Source organism: Parus major, chromosome 27 (assembly GCF_001522545.3).
Source record: "Parus major isolate Abel chromosome 27, Parus_major1.1, whole genome shotgun sequence".
In the NCBI taxonomy this organism is placed as follows: Eukaryota; Metazoa; Chordata; class Aves; order Passeriformes; family Paridae; genus Parus; species Parus major.
In genome coordinates, this window is record NC_031796.1 from 185002 (window position 1) to 200396 (window position 15395).

The following is a 15395-nucleotide window of genomic DNA, read 5'->3' on the forward strand; positions in this document are numbered from 1 at the left end:
TCTAGAACCTCTAGAACCCGATCTAGAACCTCTAGAACCCAGTCTAGAACCCGATCTAGAACCTCTAGAACCCAGTCTAGAACCCGATCTAGAACCTCTAGAACCCGATCTAGAACCTCTAGAACCCAGTCTAGAACCCGATCTAGAACCTCTAGAACCCAGTCTAGAACCGACCTAGAACCCAGTCTAGAACCCAGTCTAGAATCTCTAGCACTTAGTCTAGGACCAGAGTCTCTAGAAACCCAAACGTTTGAGCCTGGAACCCAAAGAATAGGGAGGGAGGGAAGGAAGGCGGGAAGGAAGGAGGGAAGGAGGGAGGGAAGGAAGGAGGGAAGGAGGGAGGGAGGGAGGGAAGGAAGGAGGAAAGGAAGGAGGGAAGGAGGGAGGGAAGGAAGGAGGGAAGGAAGGACTACATGGAAGAATTGGGGTGGGGTGAGTGGTCCTCACCAGAGTATTGCTATTGTCCCAATCACGAGCTCCCACCCAGAAAAGAGGTCACTAAAGCACGGCTGACTCCTGTTGATTGGGTGTTAAATGCATGAATGTGTGACAGGGAATCCTCAGTTCCCACATGCAGGACAAGCAGTGGCTTCCAAGGCAGTTCCCAGGTTCATGTCCCACCCAGGAACCGCATCTTCAACCCTCAAGAAGCTGAGATACTATCACTGCTTCTCTCCCATCCATCCCCTGGCTTCATGCTGACTCTTCTGCTCCTCCACAGGGAAGTGTTGAAAGCTGGGTCCTCGAAGTCATGGCAGGATATCCTCTTGAATCTCACCGGCATGGGTCAGATGGATGCTGCTCCCCTTCTGGAGTATTTCAGCCCTGTCACCAAATGGCTTCAGGAGCAGAACAACAAGACCAACGAGGTCCTGGGCTGGCCTGAGTTTGACTGGCGTCCCCCTGTCCCTGAAGGCTACCCTGAAGGCATTGGTAAGGCTGCAGCTCCATCCCGGGTCCAGGGAGGGACAGGAAGAGGTCCCCCAAGAGACATCATTAATCCACAGGCAGGCTGTGGGTGGGGTGGTCCCCATACCAGGAAAGAGAAATAGCCATGTCCAGTGAACTTCCACAGGATGTTGCGTCCCAGGAGGCTTCATTGTCTGAAGCTGTGTAATGATGTCATCAGTCATGGTGTGAAGAGTTTCTCTTCTCAGCTGTGTCCTTTGTGCTCACGTGGGAGAGTCTAGTGCATGCAACTTGTCCTGTTGTCCCTTCCTCTGTCCAAAGGGACACCCCAGCAGGGCACCTCTTCCCGAATTTCTTCGCTCAGCCTGCTCCCAAGCCGTGGCATCCTTCAATGGACCTGCAGTTCTGGAAAAAGCTTAACTATGGCTTCTCCATGGGATAGTGCTCTTGCAACTCTCCTGACCTTTCTCGTCTCTTCCCCCATTTATTTCCTCCTCTAGACAAAATAGCAGATGAGGCACAAGCTAAAGAGTTCTTGTCTGAGTACAACACCACAGCTGAGGAAGTGTGGAATGCCTACACCGAGGCATCCTGGGCCTACAACACCAACATCACCGACCACAACAAGGAGATCATGGTATGGAAATGACCCTGGGGCTGTGCTGGGAGAGCCAACAGCCAGAGAAGGCAGCTGGTACCCAGAGCACATTTCACAGAAGCCCTGAAAACCAGGGCAGCCTCTGCCCCTCATAAAGGGATAACATTCTCACCCAGGAGGTGTGTTTTCCTTGAAAACCCTCATCACCCAATGAGGTACCCACAAAGGCAGCTATGGGGAAGGTGTCAGTCCTGGGATGCCAGGTGGTGTTTCTAGTGGTGGCCTGTGTCTTCTCCCTGAAGTAATTCCTCTTCTCTCATTGTAGCTGGAGAAGAACTTGGCCATGTCCAAGCACACCCTGGAGTACGGCATGAGGGCCAGGCAGTTTGACACCTCAGATTTCCAGGACCAAAGTGTCATCCGCATCCTCAAGAAGCTGAGTGTCATTGAGAGGGCAGCCCTACCCGAGAATGAGCTGAAGGAGGTGAGTGGCAAGGGGACAGAGCAAGAGAGGGTGTCCCTTGCTATCACTCTATGTGAGAGACACAAGTTTCTCTCAAAATTTAAGAAATGCCACTGGGCAGCCACCATCTGCCTTGAAAAAGGTGATAGCTTGGTACCTTCTATACAAAGCCAAAATCCTTGTCTTCAGGGTATCCCACCCAAACATTGCCTATCCCAGGCTGCAGAGGGGCCTGGATGTTTGGGTGACAATGGCACAATGCTTGTTGGCCCCAGGCCCTCTAGTATTGACTCCATGTTGCCTCTGTAGGAGCGACACTTGATCTTGGAAGGGACCAGAGTAAAACACACAAAAATCTCGATGGGCTGGGACATCCTCCAATATCAGGAGCAAAGATAAGCAGTTTATATACTCTGATTTCCTTTGCAGTATAACACCCTTCTCTCAGATATGGAGACCACATACAGCGTGGCCAAGGTCTGCAGAGAGAACAAAACCTGTCACCCATTAGATCCTGGTAAGATCTAGCAGGGTGTCCCACAGGGCATTGGCACTGGCCCAGAAGGAAGGGATTTTTTTTTTAATTGGGGCATGAAGAATGGCTATGAAGGGTTCTTTCAGCTTCTCTGTGATGGTCCCCAAGCGACACATTGGGTATAGAACCATTGCACCTGTTCAGCCCATCCAACAGCATCACAGTGGCTTCATTACTCTCTCTTAGACCTCACAGACATCATGGCCACCTCTCGGGACTATGATGAGCTCCTCTTTGCCTGGAAGGGCTGGCGGGATGCTTCTGGGAAGAAGATGAGGAACAACTACAAGCGATATGTGGAACTGAGCAACAAGGCAGCCCTGCTCAATGGTCAGTGCCCTGCTCCCCTTGAGCCCACCACGACCCTAACTCCCTGTGAGGAGAGGATTGGGCGCTTTATCCAGGTGGGGGTCAAAATCCTTAGGGTGTGGAGGTCTCACTAACTCCCAGGAGATCTACTGTCTCACAGATATGGAGGGACCTGGAGTGTCTGAACAGCAAGACAGAGTTTTATCCAAGAAGGACAGTGTCTGACAACTTCTGCTCTTGCCCTACCACAGGCTACAAAGACAACGGGGCCTACTGGAGATCCCTGTATGAGACATCCACCTTTGAGGAAGATCTGGAGAGGCTGTATCTGCAGCTGCAGCCCCTGTACCTCAACCTACATGCTTATGTACGCCGAGCCCTCTACAAAAAGTATGGTGCAGAGCACATAAACCTGAAGGGTCCCATCCCTGCCCATCTGCTAGGTAAGAGCTCTGTCTGAGCTAAGCTGTGTCTCCCATCAGGTGTGGTTATCTCTGTGCCATGCCAAGAGTTAAAACTGATCTCTGTTCAGCTCTGAATGATGGGAAAAGGTCCCCTGGGATGGGTCTGTAGAGGCCAATCTGCCCCAGGGAAGGGCAGCACGCTCAGCATGATTTGACCTCTCTTGCATGGACAGGCTCCTGCCAACATTGCCTTTATGCAGATGGCAGGACCAGGCAAGGCAGGGAACAGGCAGGGTGATCCACCTGTGCAGGAGGAGGGAGTAACTGGTTGCTCTCCTCTCCCTGTCTCCCTCCTGACATGTGCCTCCTTCTGCGCTTCCCAGGCAACATGTGGGCTCAGTCATGGTCCAACATTTTCGACCTGGTGATACCTTTCCCAGATGCCACCAAGGTGGATGCCACCCCAGCCATGAAAAAACAGGTCAGTGCTTTTCTATACTGCTCTGGGGAAACCCCTTGGGACTCAGCAACTGCTGGCTCTTGCCACCACTCATGTTAGAGCCAAATGCTCTAATGTTGCAAAAAAAAATCCATGCCTCATCTGTATTCTCCCTACCTTTATGTGCCAAGACCTGGATCCAGGTCTAGCTGACTCCAGGAGATCCCCCTGCCCAGGACAAGGCTACCCCTGTCCTCCCATCATTCCACAGCCCCCAGCACCCCATCTGCCTCTCACCAGCTCTCTGCTCTTTCCCCAGGGCTGGACACCCAAAAAAATGTTTGAAGAGTCAGACCGTTTTTTCACCTCTCTGGGCCTCATCCCCATGCCACAGGAGTTCTGGGAGAAGTCCATGATCGAGAAGCCATCAGATGGGCGGGAGGTGGTGTGTCATGCCTCGGCCTGGGATTTCTACAATCGCAAGGACTTCAGGTGCCCATGGGGAGCAGATGGTGGCCACCACTGATGTGGTGCTGGGGCAGAAAGTGTCTTTGGCTGATGCCACCACAGTGTATCTTGCTCTGTGGCTGTGGCACCCCAACTATGGCACTTCCCTTAGTACCCAAGATGCTGGCAGGAGTCCTCATGGGGGACGGAGGGCAACCCATGCCTGCCCTGCCCTGCCCTGCCCTGCCCTGCTCTGCTCTGCCCTGGAGGAAGGAAAAACTGATGAACAAGGACAGGGAATGGACAGGGTCAGCAGGAGATGCAGGAGGAGGAAGAGACCAACCCAGCGGAGTAGGGCCAGCCTGGCCTGGCATCAGATGTGGGGAGGGGGCATACATAAAAAGGAAAAATAGGTCAAGGGGATGTGATGGTTCCTGCAGGTTTTCACACCACCACTGCCCTTCCTTCTCCCTCAACCCCTGTGTCCTGGTCCAGGATCAAGCAGTGCACCGTGGTGAACATGGACGACCTCATCACAGTTCATCACGAGATGGGCCACGTGCAGTACTTCCTGCAGTACAAGGACCAGCCTGTCTCCTTCCGTGATGGGGCCAACCCTGGCTTCCATGAGGCTGTTGGGGATGTCATGGCCTTGTCTGTCTCCACCCCCAAACACCTGCATAGCATCAATCTGCTGGACCAAGTCATGGAAAATGAAGGTGAGCTGGAGGGCCAAAGAGCAAATGTGGGGATGCTAATGGGAACAGCTGGAAATGCAAATGGTCAGGAGGGGCTGGACAAGGGGCTGGACATTCATGCATGGTGGCTTTGCATGAATGGAGGGGACAGGACCTGCTGGGGACATACAGTTCTGGGGCAGAATGACCCACAGAGGGAGGAGAGGTGGATACAGCACTGTCCTGCTCACATCTTCACACCCCGAGCAGAAAGCGATATTAACTACCTGATGAGCATCGCCCTGGATAAAATCGCCTTCCTGCCCTTTGGGTACCTCATGGACCAGTGGCGGTGGAAGGTGTTTGATGGGCGGATCAAGGACGATGAGTACAACAAGGAGTGGTGGAACCTCAGGTAGGACTGAATTCAGACCCTTGTCTGGGACAAGGGCCTTGGCCATCATCCCGCTGGGTGTTTTCTCCTTGTGGTCCAGTTGTCTGCAATTGAATGATGAGACACACAACCCTTCCCTCTGTCTTCACACCCCACTATGTTCCTTCCCACTCTACCCCACTTCCTCCTCCCCAAGCTGGCCTGACTCTCCCTCTCTCACCCAGGATGAAGTACCAGGGCTTGTGCCCACCAGCACTGAGGTCTGAAGATGACTTTGACCCTGGGGCAAAGTTTCATATCCCTGCCAACGTCCCTTACATTAGGTGAGCCAGCAGGGCTGGGGCACGGTGACACCATTTGGGCATAGAAGCAGGATCCCCAGGTCAGAGGACAGTTATGACACCTTTTTCCATGGCTAGTGGTACCATCCTTTGAGGGCTGGGCAGCTCCAGAGACCCTGACAGAGCTTCAGAGAAGAAGTCTGGATGTAGGGGAATTTCTCCCTATCCAAGGAAGATGAGCTCATCCACTCCAAGAAACATATAATCATTGTGGGAGAAATGGCTTCAGCAGGTTGAACTGAGCTGAAGCAGGTGCAGCCAGTGATGCTCCCTGAGACTGCGACGGGTGCAACCAGAGAATGAGGGGAGCCACATCCTCTCTTGCATAGGCACTAGTAAGGTCCAGTCCCATCTCTTCATCCCTCTCTACCAGGTACTTCGTCAGCTTTGTGATCCAGTTCCAGTTCCACCAGGCACTCTGTGATGCAGCTGGGCACAAGGGTCCCCTCCACACCTGTGACATCTACCAGTCCCAGGAGGCTGGGAAGATCTTGGGGTAGGTGTGTGGGCAGGGTAAAGCCAATCCCCAAACACCTTAAAGCCAGCCCAACATGACAGGAGGCAACGCAGCCCCTGGTCATCCCTCCCATCCCATACCTGGGGCAGGAACACCTTGGGCTGGGCGCTGTGATTGCAAAAACAGCCACTAGATGGTAGCTAGGCCTCTGGCAGGGGGAAGACTCCCTCCTCCTCCTCCCAGCCCCCAGTTCCTTAGGGAAAGCAACCCCCTTGCTTCAAGAAAAGCACCTGAAAAATTAACCCTTTCACCCAGGGACTGCTCTGCATCAGGCTGGATTCACTGGAGGGTTTTAATCCATGCAAACCCCTCTTCCCTCCAAGACAACCATCCCTCCCTGTGCTCCAGGATGGCAGCCTTGTGGTTCTGGGGTGTCAGACTGTACCCAGGGATGCTGATACAAAGAGTCCCAAGGGAAAGGGAGGGGCTGGCAGCCAAGAGAGTGATGGGGAATATATTGGAGCTGATTTCTCCTGCCACAGGGATGCCCTGAAGCTGGGTTTCAGCAAGCCGTGGCCCGAAGCCATGCAGCTCATCACAGGGCAGCCCAACATGTCAGCAGAGGCCCTTATGAGCTACTTCGAGCCACTCATGACATGGCTGGAGAAAGAGAACAAGAAGAACGGGGAGGTCCTGGGCTGGCCCGAGTACAGCTGGACTCCTTACACAGGTATGCAGGGCTCAGCCAAGCACAAAGCACAGCAGGTCCACGATTCGCCAGGGCTCTGCCCTCACTAGGGTCAGAATGAAATGGAGCTCTCTTGGTTCCCCTTGGCTATCACAAAAACCACAAGGTCTTTGGATGATTCTCCTTGATTCCTCAGGGAGCTGAGGCCAAAGGGCATCCAAGAGACCAGCAAAGGTGACCCAATATACCACAGCTCAGAGCCCCCAGCAACAACCATGTCTCTCACTTCTCTCCTTTCCAGCCCAAGATGACTCCAGCAAAACTGATTTCCTGGGAATGTTCCTGACCAAAAGTCAAGCCACAGCAGGTGGCTGGGTCCTGCTCGCCCTGGCACTCATCTTCCTGCTCACCACCATCTTCTTGGGTGTCAAGTTCTTCTCAGCCAGGAGAAAGGCCTTCAAATCTAGCTCCGAAATGGAACTGAAATAAGGCAGCCACCAGCAGGGCAACATAGACAGGGTGCAAGCATGGGCTCTTGGCCAAGCTGGCAGCCATGCCGTGGGCACACTTGCCAAGGAAGCCATGAGTTTCCACAACCCAGGATTCCTCTCTCCTATCAGGTCAGACATTCCTTTCCACTATGCAAGAGCCAGAGCAGAGAAGAGCTATTTATTTGTCAATGTCTGAATCAGGGGAAAGAGAAGTTCAGGCTCCGGCAGGCACGGAGCCATCAGAAGCTGCCCCTGTGCCCAGGGCTGGAGCTAGTCCAGCCTGGTCACCCACCAGCCAATTCTGATCTGTGGGCAAAGCCACGGAGACTTGAGTGACAGAGGGCAGTTTGGGGAGGGATGGAGCACATCCTGGCTTGCCTTCTGCCCGGCTGTTTGCTTGCATGGATGAAAAATAAACCTATGTCTTGTCATCCCTTGAGCAGCAGCTCAGCTTCTTCTTGCATGTGGGCTGGAGGCTCAGTGGAACAAGGCTCTCCAGCAGGAGAGCTGCCACCCCAAGCCAGTGCAAACACAAATCCCTGGGGAACAGCCTGGCTCTGGGGCAACATAACTGCAGCATCCAGCTTCCCCCCCTCTCCATCTGAAAGATCAATATCCCTTTACAGCATCTCCATCCTCCCCTGAACTGCAGCTCCCATCAGAGCTGACAGCTCGTGGGTTCAGTGCAGCACATGCCTAAGGGAGGGGCTGAATCAGGACCAGGAATCCCCAAAGTCCAGACATGAACTGTTTAAAGGGCTGGGGGGGTCACCAAGCCCAGGATGGGACAAGGCTGGAGCTCACGAGTGCTGTGACTCCAGCACTCAATGACACATTTACGTAAGAGCCAGGGGTCCAAGGTCAGCGATCGCCTCCTGCCCTCCAGCTCCTGATTATCTTGGGATCAACTGTGCCTGAGCCCCCCGCCCCCACCGCATCCTCCCCATCTCCGGCCTCGTCTTTCTTCTGCTTCTGTAAATAAAACTTCGTATTTGTTCTGCAGTGATTAGGTGCAAAACTAATCCCAGGCTGAGGATTATTGCAGCCTTAAAGAGCTGTGATCTGCTGCAGCCCGAAGCAGCAGGGGAAATGAGGGGATCTGGATGACCCGTCCTTCTCCCATCCCATGGCCCGTGCCCTCGCTCATGTCTTACTCCGGGGAGCTGAGGCTGGGGAGCGGCTTGTTGCACCTGGCAGACGAGCAGAAGGCAGGTGTCTGCCCGCCCACGCTCGGCTGTTTGTTTGCTTTTCCTCCTCCTCGAGCACAGGACGCCCACGGGGAGCAGCCCGGCCGCCCTCGTCCTGCGGCGGTGCCCAGACCCCAGGAGCAGCGGCCCCAGACTCGGTGTCCTGCCCTCGCCACATCCTGGTGCATCTGCTTTATATCCCGGCACACCAGGCTCCCTCCTCTCCCCCCTTCCCGGCAGTGCGTTGCTCATGGAGCAGAGACCTGGCACGGTGAGAGCTGAGTTGGAAGCCAAGAGTATTTTCAGCCTGGGAAAGCAGGCTGGTGCAGGTGCCCTGCATCCAGCTCAATTCCTCACTGGTAAATTTGAGCTCCTTGGCTCCTTTCTGCCCCATTAGAGGAGGAAAAGAGGTCTCCAAGATCATCAAGATCCTGCAAGTTTCATGAAAATTGCTTTCTGGGGAAGAGGATTAAAAAAAAAATTAAAGAAGAGCCACACTGAACACTGTCACTCAGGGACTGCAACATTAACTCAGCGAGACACCGGAGAATCCAGAGAGGAGCTGAGTTTGTCCTACCATGGACACGAGGGCGAGTGAAGGGTGCACTGAGCTGTGTCCAGAGGCAGACAGACAGCCCAGGCCCACCAGCCATGCAGAAGACAGAAGCAGATATCAGACTCCTTCAGCACAGGTCCAAGCTCTGTGCAGCAGGTGGGATTGGACACCAGCCAACCTTTCACACGGGGCCAAGGTCCACACAGCAGATGGGATGGGGTTGGACACCAGGCTACCTTCAACACAGGTGCAAAGTCCACCCAGGAGTTGGGGCTGGACACGAGGTTATGCCCAGTCCAGCCCAAGGGGAGGCTGAAGGTCCCACCTTGAGCTCAGCTGGAGCTTCTTGGCTGACATGGGGGGCCTGGCTGAAACTTCTGAGAGCAGTGAGGGCTGGCTGGTGCCCCAAGGGCTCTGCCAAGCCAGCAGCAGTGTTTTACAAGATAGCTTTAAACCAAGGATGATTTCCCTTCCCCGTTGTGATAACATCTGGAGAGATTTTGCTGCCTTCTGGATTCTGCATCATGCTTGCAGCTGAAATTAGGAGGCTCAGCAAAATCACTCTCTAAGGAGTAAAAAGAAATGTAAAAGCAGAAAAAAGGAGGAGAGTCCCCCTCAATTCACAGAACTCCTAGAGGGGAGCTCAAGAGAAGTGGGTACAGAGGCTTGGGGGGCTGCTTTGCACCCCCATGCCTGTACATGGAGCTTCCAGAGTAATTTGCTTTAAAATCACATCAAAGCAAGAAACCCTCTGGGTCCCCTTCCCCAGCACAAGGAGCCTTTGGGCATCAGAAAGCCATTTTTCATATTTTAGGTCCATTATCCCACACAGGAAGGTGTCTGGGGGTTCCCACACCCCACGGTCCCTTGGTGCCGGAGGGGCCTGGCCAAGCCAGGTCTATTCTTAGCCCACGGGTGGCCAGGCAGGAGCAGACAGGGTGCACAGGGCTGCGTTCCTCACATTCCCCTTCCCCAGGGACAAGGAGCGCCTGGAAATTCGCAGCCACGGCTTGGCAGCAGCTGGGGGCCATCAGAAGGGGCCACCTTGGGCAAAAGAGAGGGGTGAGGTGGCACGGGGGGAGTCTCAGGGGACAGCAGAATTGTGGAAGGAATGTAGTGAGCTGCAGTAGGGACTGGGAAAGCTGCATCCCTGCAGCTCCCTGCCCTTGGCTTCAGCCCCTGCGAGCTCTGGTCAGCATCATTCTTCCCTCCTCGGTGTTCAAGCAGGGCTGAGTGGTGTAAAGGTGAATTTGGGGGCGAGAGACAAGACCCCATATTCCCCTCTTAAGCAAGTTCAGACTCCCCCCCGCCCCATGGCTTAGCTAGAATTCCCTACCAAGGGGGACAGGGAGGCATCTCAGGTGACAGGGAGAGAATTGTCCCACATCAAAAGTGCTGGGAACTTGGCACTTGGCTCCTATCCCCCCTTGCCCAGAAGTTTCCAGTCAGACAGAGCCGCTGCAGCCACTGCCAGCACCCCCTTCCCACAGCTGCATCCTGCCTTTCCCTGCTCTTCCCTGCAGCATCACGAGTTATTGCAGCCTGCAGGCCCCATCCATCCTCCTGGCAGGTGAGTCACGAGCCTGCCCCATGCCTCAGTTTCCCCTGCTGTGCAGTGAGGACAGGCAGGGTGCCAAGAGAGATGTCATGAACTGAGTGGGCCACGTCCCAGAGCAGAGTCTCCGTGGCTTTTCCTGCCACAAGTGGGAAGTAGCTTTGTCAGGAAACAATGTCTGTGACTTGGTTTAATGTCACTGAGTCCTTTCCAAATTTGCAGTCTCCCAAGGCTGGGAAAGCCCAGGCTGATAAGGGTTTAATTTGGCTGCACATTTTACCCTTGGTTTGGGTTTTTGTTTTATACTTAACAAACAAACAGTGTGGAGGTGAGATCCTGAAAAAATATGCCAGTATTTGGACTGATGAGGCAGAGAAAGGAGCCAGAACAAGAAGCATCCTTCCACCTGCAAAATAAATTTACAGCCCAAATTCCTCCCTTCCCGTGTCACATCTGTGGAGCATCTTCCAAAAGCGAAGGGCAAAGCCATGCCAGGCAGAAGGACACCCGAGAGTGTTTGGGGACAGTCCTGGTGGCTGGAAGCCACTTTGGGGACCATGAAAGCCCTGTCTCTCCCTTCCCAGCTGTGTTTGCAGTGCGGCTCTAATTACAGAAATGTGGAGAAATGTCGCGTCCCGGTTGGCAAACATTTCTCCTGGCAAGCGCCAGCCAACAGCTGCCATGCTGGGATCCAAGTGGGCTCCCATCCCCTCCATCCCACACCTCCCACCCCAAATCCACACCCCATTAAGGCTGTGCCTCCTTTCCCAATGTGCCTGTGCCTGCCCAGGGAAGCCCCTCACTGAGCAGGTGACAATTTCCCACACAGATTATGAATTCCTGCACTCCCAGGAGCAGGGAGGGGGAGGACACCCTTGGGAAGCACCCAGGTCTTCTTTGCCCTTGGAAACCAGGTAGTTTCCCACTGGTTCCCCAGGGTGTGGGAAGGAAGAAAAAAAAGAGGGAGAAAGGAGTAAAACCTCAAAAACATTCAGTGAGGAGGAAGGGGGAGAAGTAGAACTGAGTAAGGGAGGAGGAGGAGAGCAGGGCAGAGAGAGAGGATTACTGTTCAGTTAAATTACAGGGAGCCCTTCAGCTGACTTGAACAGCAGGAGAATTTGCCCAAAGACCCCAATTTTTCTAATTTGGAATAAAATGTAAGCACGGGATTAACTACGAGCATATGCTTAAAACCCAGGGAATTGAAAGAAGTCTGGGCAAAAGTCCTCCAAAGAGGGCAGAGAGGCAGGGCATGGACTGGCAACTGCACAGATGATCTGGCCCTACAGGGATGCACTGAGGGGACTGGGGAGCTGTCAGGGGACTGGAAGAACCAGGGGTACCCTGGGAAGCTCCTGGAGCTTAGTGAATAATAACCTGAAAGAGAATGACATGACTCAACTCCATATGCAAGGGTGGTGTGGGGAAGAGGGCTGGGAAGAGAGGCTCTTCCACCAGCCACGTGCTGCAACAAGACACCCTGGTTGGAGAAAGTAGGATCTAAGGGGCCTCACTGCTATGCCTGGAGCAGGAAAAGCCTTTCTAGGGTCATTGCACAGCCCCAGCCCTGGCAGAAGGTCTGGGGGGACCAGGGCTGTGTCCTGCCCCATGCCCAGAGCCGCGTTGGTGCCCCCACACTCCACTCTGGGGACCCCATCAGAAGGGCTCTGAGCTGGCACGTGCCCTTTCTGTCAGACACATCCTTTTCCACGTGATGTGTCCATGAACATCCTGGACTGATTTATGGGATGAGAGGAGGGCAGGAGGCCAACCTTAAATCCTGACTGCCTGGTGATTAATAATCATAATTACTATCATATTAGCTGTAGTAGTAATAGTTTGCTTTCCTCTGTAGAACTGGTCATCCAGGAATCTCAGAGAGGTTTTACCAGGCCAAGTGACCAATGTCCCTATTTTCTAAAGGAAATTGCAGCACAGAGCTGTCTCCCTTGAGTCACACAGTATATCAACAAGAAAACAGAAAAGGCAGGAGTCTGGACTCTGTGTCCCTCTCCCTCCCCCATGCTATTAAGCTGCATCTGTGTAATACAGAGCAAAACATCCTCCACGACTCGCAGTAAATCACAGCAGAGGCAGTGTGCAGAGTGGATGGGGGGAGATAATGGGTTTTTCACCCTCTTCAACAATAGAACAAGTTTTTCTGTGTTAGGGAAGGCTGCCTTCTCTGAGAGGTGGAGATAAAAACAGCACTGAGGCTCTGAAATGGGCCTGAAGGGGCACCTGCCTCACCCACTTGCATTGTTGGCCCTAGGACAGGAGGCAACCCAGGCAAACCATGCTGTGGGTCAAATGCCCCACTGGCATGGCCTGGTCCACATGGGCATTACTGAGGTGCATTGGAATAGTAATTGAAAATCCCAGCAAAACACTTCTGCTGATGATAATGGACCGTAATCCTCTTAGACCAATTTCATGCCTGAAAAATCATGCATAACAAAATAATAATAGAAAGCCCCTCAGTGGACACTGTCCTTAGCAGTGGACACAGGAGAAAAGGGTTGGCCAGAGTGGATTTCTCAGGAAGGAAAGGGAGCTGATCCCCTTGGCCTCCACCCCTGAGGTGGGAGCAGAAGAACTGAATTGGGTCTAGGTCTGAACATCTGCTCTAGAAGTGCAGCATCACCATGGGACCCTGATATCCCACAGAGACCTGGGGACCCACCAGGGCCCCCGTGCTCTACAGGGCCCATGGGGCTTTCTGTGACCCCAGAGCCCTGGAACCTCCTGTATTCTCCATGTGCAACAGAGCTCCCAGAACACCCCGGACTCTCCCTCAGAGTTCTCAGGACTCGGAACGCTCCATGTTCCTCAAGGATTCTCCGTGCCCACGGAGCCCTGCGCCAGGCCGGCTCGCCCCACGCCAAGCCCCCCCCACTCCCCAAACCAGCAGCCAGTCCCCCCTCCCGCCCGCCCCTTCAGCACCAGCGCAGCTGGACAGCGCCAGGTGCGGGGCCCGGCACCCCCGGCACCCCCGACCCCGCAGGAACACCTTGACCTCCTCCCCGGCATTCCCAACATCCCGACAAAAGCCCCGCCCTCCTTCCCTTGCACCCCATTTTCACCCCCCGACACTCCCCACTCGGGCCCCTTGCGCCGACCGGCGCCCTCTCCCTTGCTGCACCCCTGCGCCCCCTCCTCAGCACACTCTCCCCTGCTCCTGCACCCCTGCACCCACAGACACTTCCCCCAGCAGCACCCCGTCTTCTGCCCCTGCACCTCTGCATCTCCTCCTCCCCCGCACCTCAGCACCACCTGCACGCCCCCCTCCACCCACCACTCCCCGCACCCCAGAGCTCTTCATCACTCCCTCCTCCACCATCCTCCTTCACCATCCCCACCCGTCAGCTCCCGGCACCCCCAGCGCCTCCTCCTCCAGCACCCCTCTCCAGCACCCCTTCCTTCACCACCCCTTCCTCCAGCGCCCCCAGCACAACCTCCATCTGCACTCCCACCAAATCTCCACATCTCCAGCACAACCTCCAGTTCCAACGCTCCAACCCTCCAGGACATCCTTTGCCAGCACCCCAAGGACCCCATCTCCGCTCCTCCAAGCACCCCCATCCCAGCCCCAGAGGGTCTCTCCCTCCACCCTCTAATAATTCCCCGTGCCAGTGCCCCCAGCCTCCTTCACCTCTCGGCACCCCCAGCCCCTCAAGGACCCCAGCACCCACCTGCTCCCCTGCCCCACCCCGCGCCCCGCCCGGAGCCCCCGCCCGCGGGGCCGGTGCCAGACGGGGCCGTGCGGGTGCCGGGGGTCCGGGGGAGCCCCGGAGGCCGCCGGGGGTGCGAGCTCCCCGGTCGGCAGCTGTTGCAGCTGACGGCTCCCCCTCGGGCTGGCCGGGGCAGCGGTGACTAAGCACTTTGGGGATTTCTACTCTTATTATTTTATTCTATTATTTTCTCCCGCTTTCAAGCGGGTCCTCCCCCCTCTCTCCCCCGCTTCCCCCTCCCATCCTCATCCTACCCGGCCGCCCCCGCCCGGGGCCGGGCGCGGCAGGGCGGGCTGAGGGGTTCCCCCTTCCGGCCACCGGGAGCATGGGAGCCCCGGGCCGGCTGGGCTCCAGAGCTCGGTCAGCCCTGGGGTGAGGCGGAGCGGGGCCGCGCCGTGCCGGGCCGTGCCGCGCCGCTCCGGGGTCGGGCCGCCCTCCCCGCCGCGCCCGCGGCAAGTTCCGCTGCTCCCGGGGCGCGCAGAGCGCAGCGGAGCAATGCCGGTGCGCCGGGGCCATGTGGCCCCCCAAAACACCTATCTGGACACCATCATTCGCAAATTTGAAGGACAAAGTGAGTACCGCACCCTCCGGTCCCGCTCCGCTCCCCCCCGCGGCCGGGGCTGCCCCCCAACTTCGAAGCACAGCGGGGAGAGGAGGGGGGGAAGGCGGGCGGGTGTCCCCGGGGGCGCGGAGGCGCCCCTGTGACCTCCCGAGGGGGGAGAGGGGTGGGCGACAGCCAGTCAGTGTCCCCGCGGGTATTTATAGACAGGGCGACACAGGGGGACGAGCCATCCCAGCCTCGGTGTTTCCCCGGGGGCTGGGGACACCGGCCACCCCCACAGTCCCCGTGCCGGGCCGGTGCGCTCGGGCTGGCGGGGGGGTCCCGGCCGGCGGGGCTGGGGGACCGGGCTAGCCCCGTGCAGTCGGGCTCGCTGCCTGTTTGCCTTCAACTCTGCGCTCTCGGCGGCCGCCGTCCCTGGTGAAATGTTGCCATTTGCTGTTGCTCCGAGTAATGCCTTTATATGAATTTTTGGGCTGGTTTCGTGTCAAATACAGCGAAGAGTCCGTGCACATCGGGGAGCTCCCACTCTGGGCACCCCAACGGGACTGGGTCCCCTCTACAATGCTGGGGATGGCGGCGGGGGGACCACGGGAGTGGGGTCCCCCAAAAACTGAGCTCGGTGGGCTGCTGTGGTGTGCCGGGGCTGTCCCCG

General features: G+C 56.0%; 2 protein-coding genes across 3 annotated transcripts in view; both read left to right on the forward strand.

The window, feature by feature from the left end:
• The window catches only part of ACE (angiotensin I converting enzyme), a 16952-nt gene extending 9361 nt beyond the window's left edge, over positions 1–7591 (forward strand). Inside the window, exons 12-25 of the mRNA XM_015651422.3 lie at positions 722–933; positions 1410–1546; positions 1833–1991; positions 2400–2487; positions 2692–2835; positions 3066–3257; positions 3602–3699; positions 3977–4149; positions 4600–4823; positions 5052–5196; positions 5400–5498; positions 5890–6012; positions 6516–6703; positions 6963–7591. Coding sequence (XP_015506908.1) covers positions 722–933; positions 1410–1546; positions 1833–1991; positions 2400–2487; positions 2692–2835; positions 3066–3257; positions 3602–3699; positions 3977–4149; positions 4600–4823; positions 5052–5196; positions 5400–5498; positions 5890–6012; positions 6516–6703; positions 6963–7150 — 2170 coding nt within the window. The 3' untranslated portion in view covers positions 7151–7591. The remainder of the gene's footprint in view (positions 1–721; positions 934–1409; positions 1547–1832; positions 1992–2399; positions 2488–2691; positions 2836–3065; positions 3258–3601; positions 3700–3976; positions 4150–4599; positions 4824–5051; positions 5197–5399; positions 5499–5889; positions 6013–6515; positions 6704–6962) is intronic.
• A 6963-nt stretch (positions 7592–14554) lies between these two features.
• The window catches only part of KCNH6 (potassium voltage-gated channel subfamily H member 6), a 32448-nt gene continuing 31607 nt past the window's right edge, over positions 14555–15395 (forward strand). The window contains exon 1 of one of the 2 annotated variants that reach the window (XM_015651000.3): positions 14555–14752. In XM_015651000.3, the coding sequence (XP_015506486.1) occupies positions 14677–14752 (76 nt within the window). In that variant the 5' untranslated portion in view covers positions 14555–14676. The remainder of the gene's footprint in view (positions 14753–15395) is intronic. The other variant, XM_015651002.3, reaches the window with a different exon arrangement.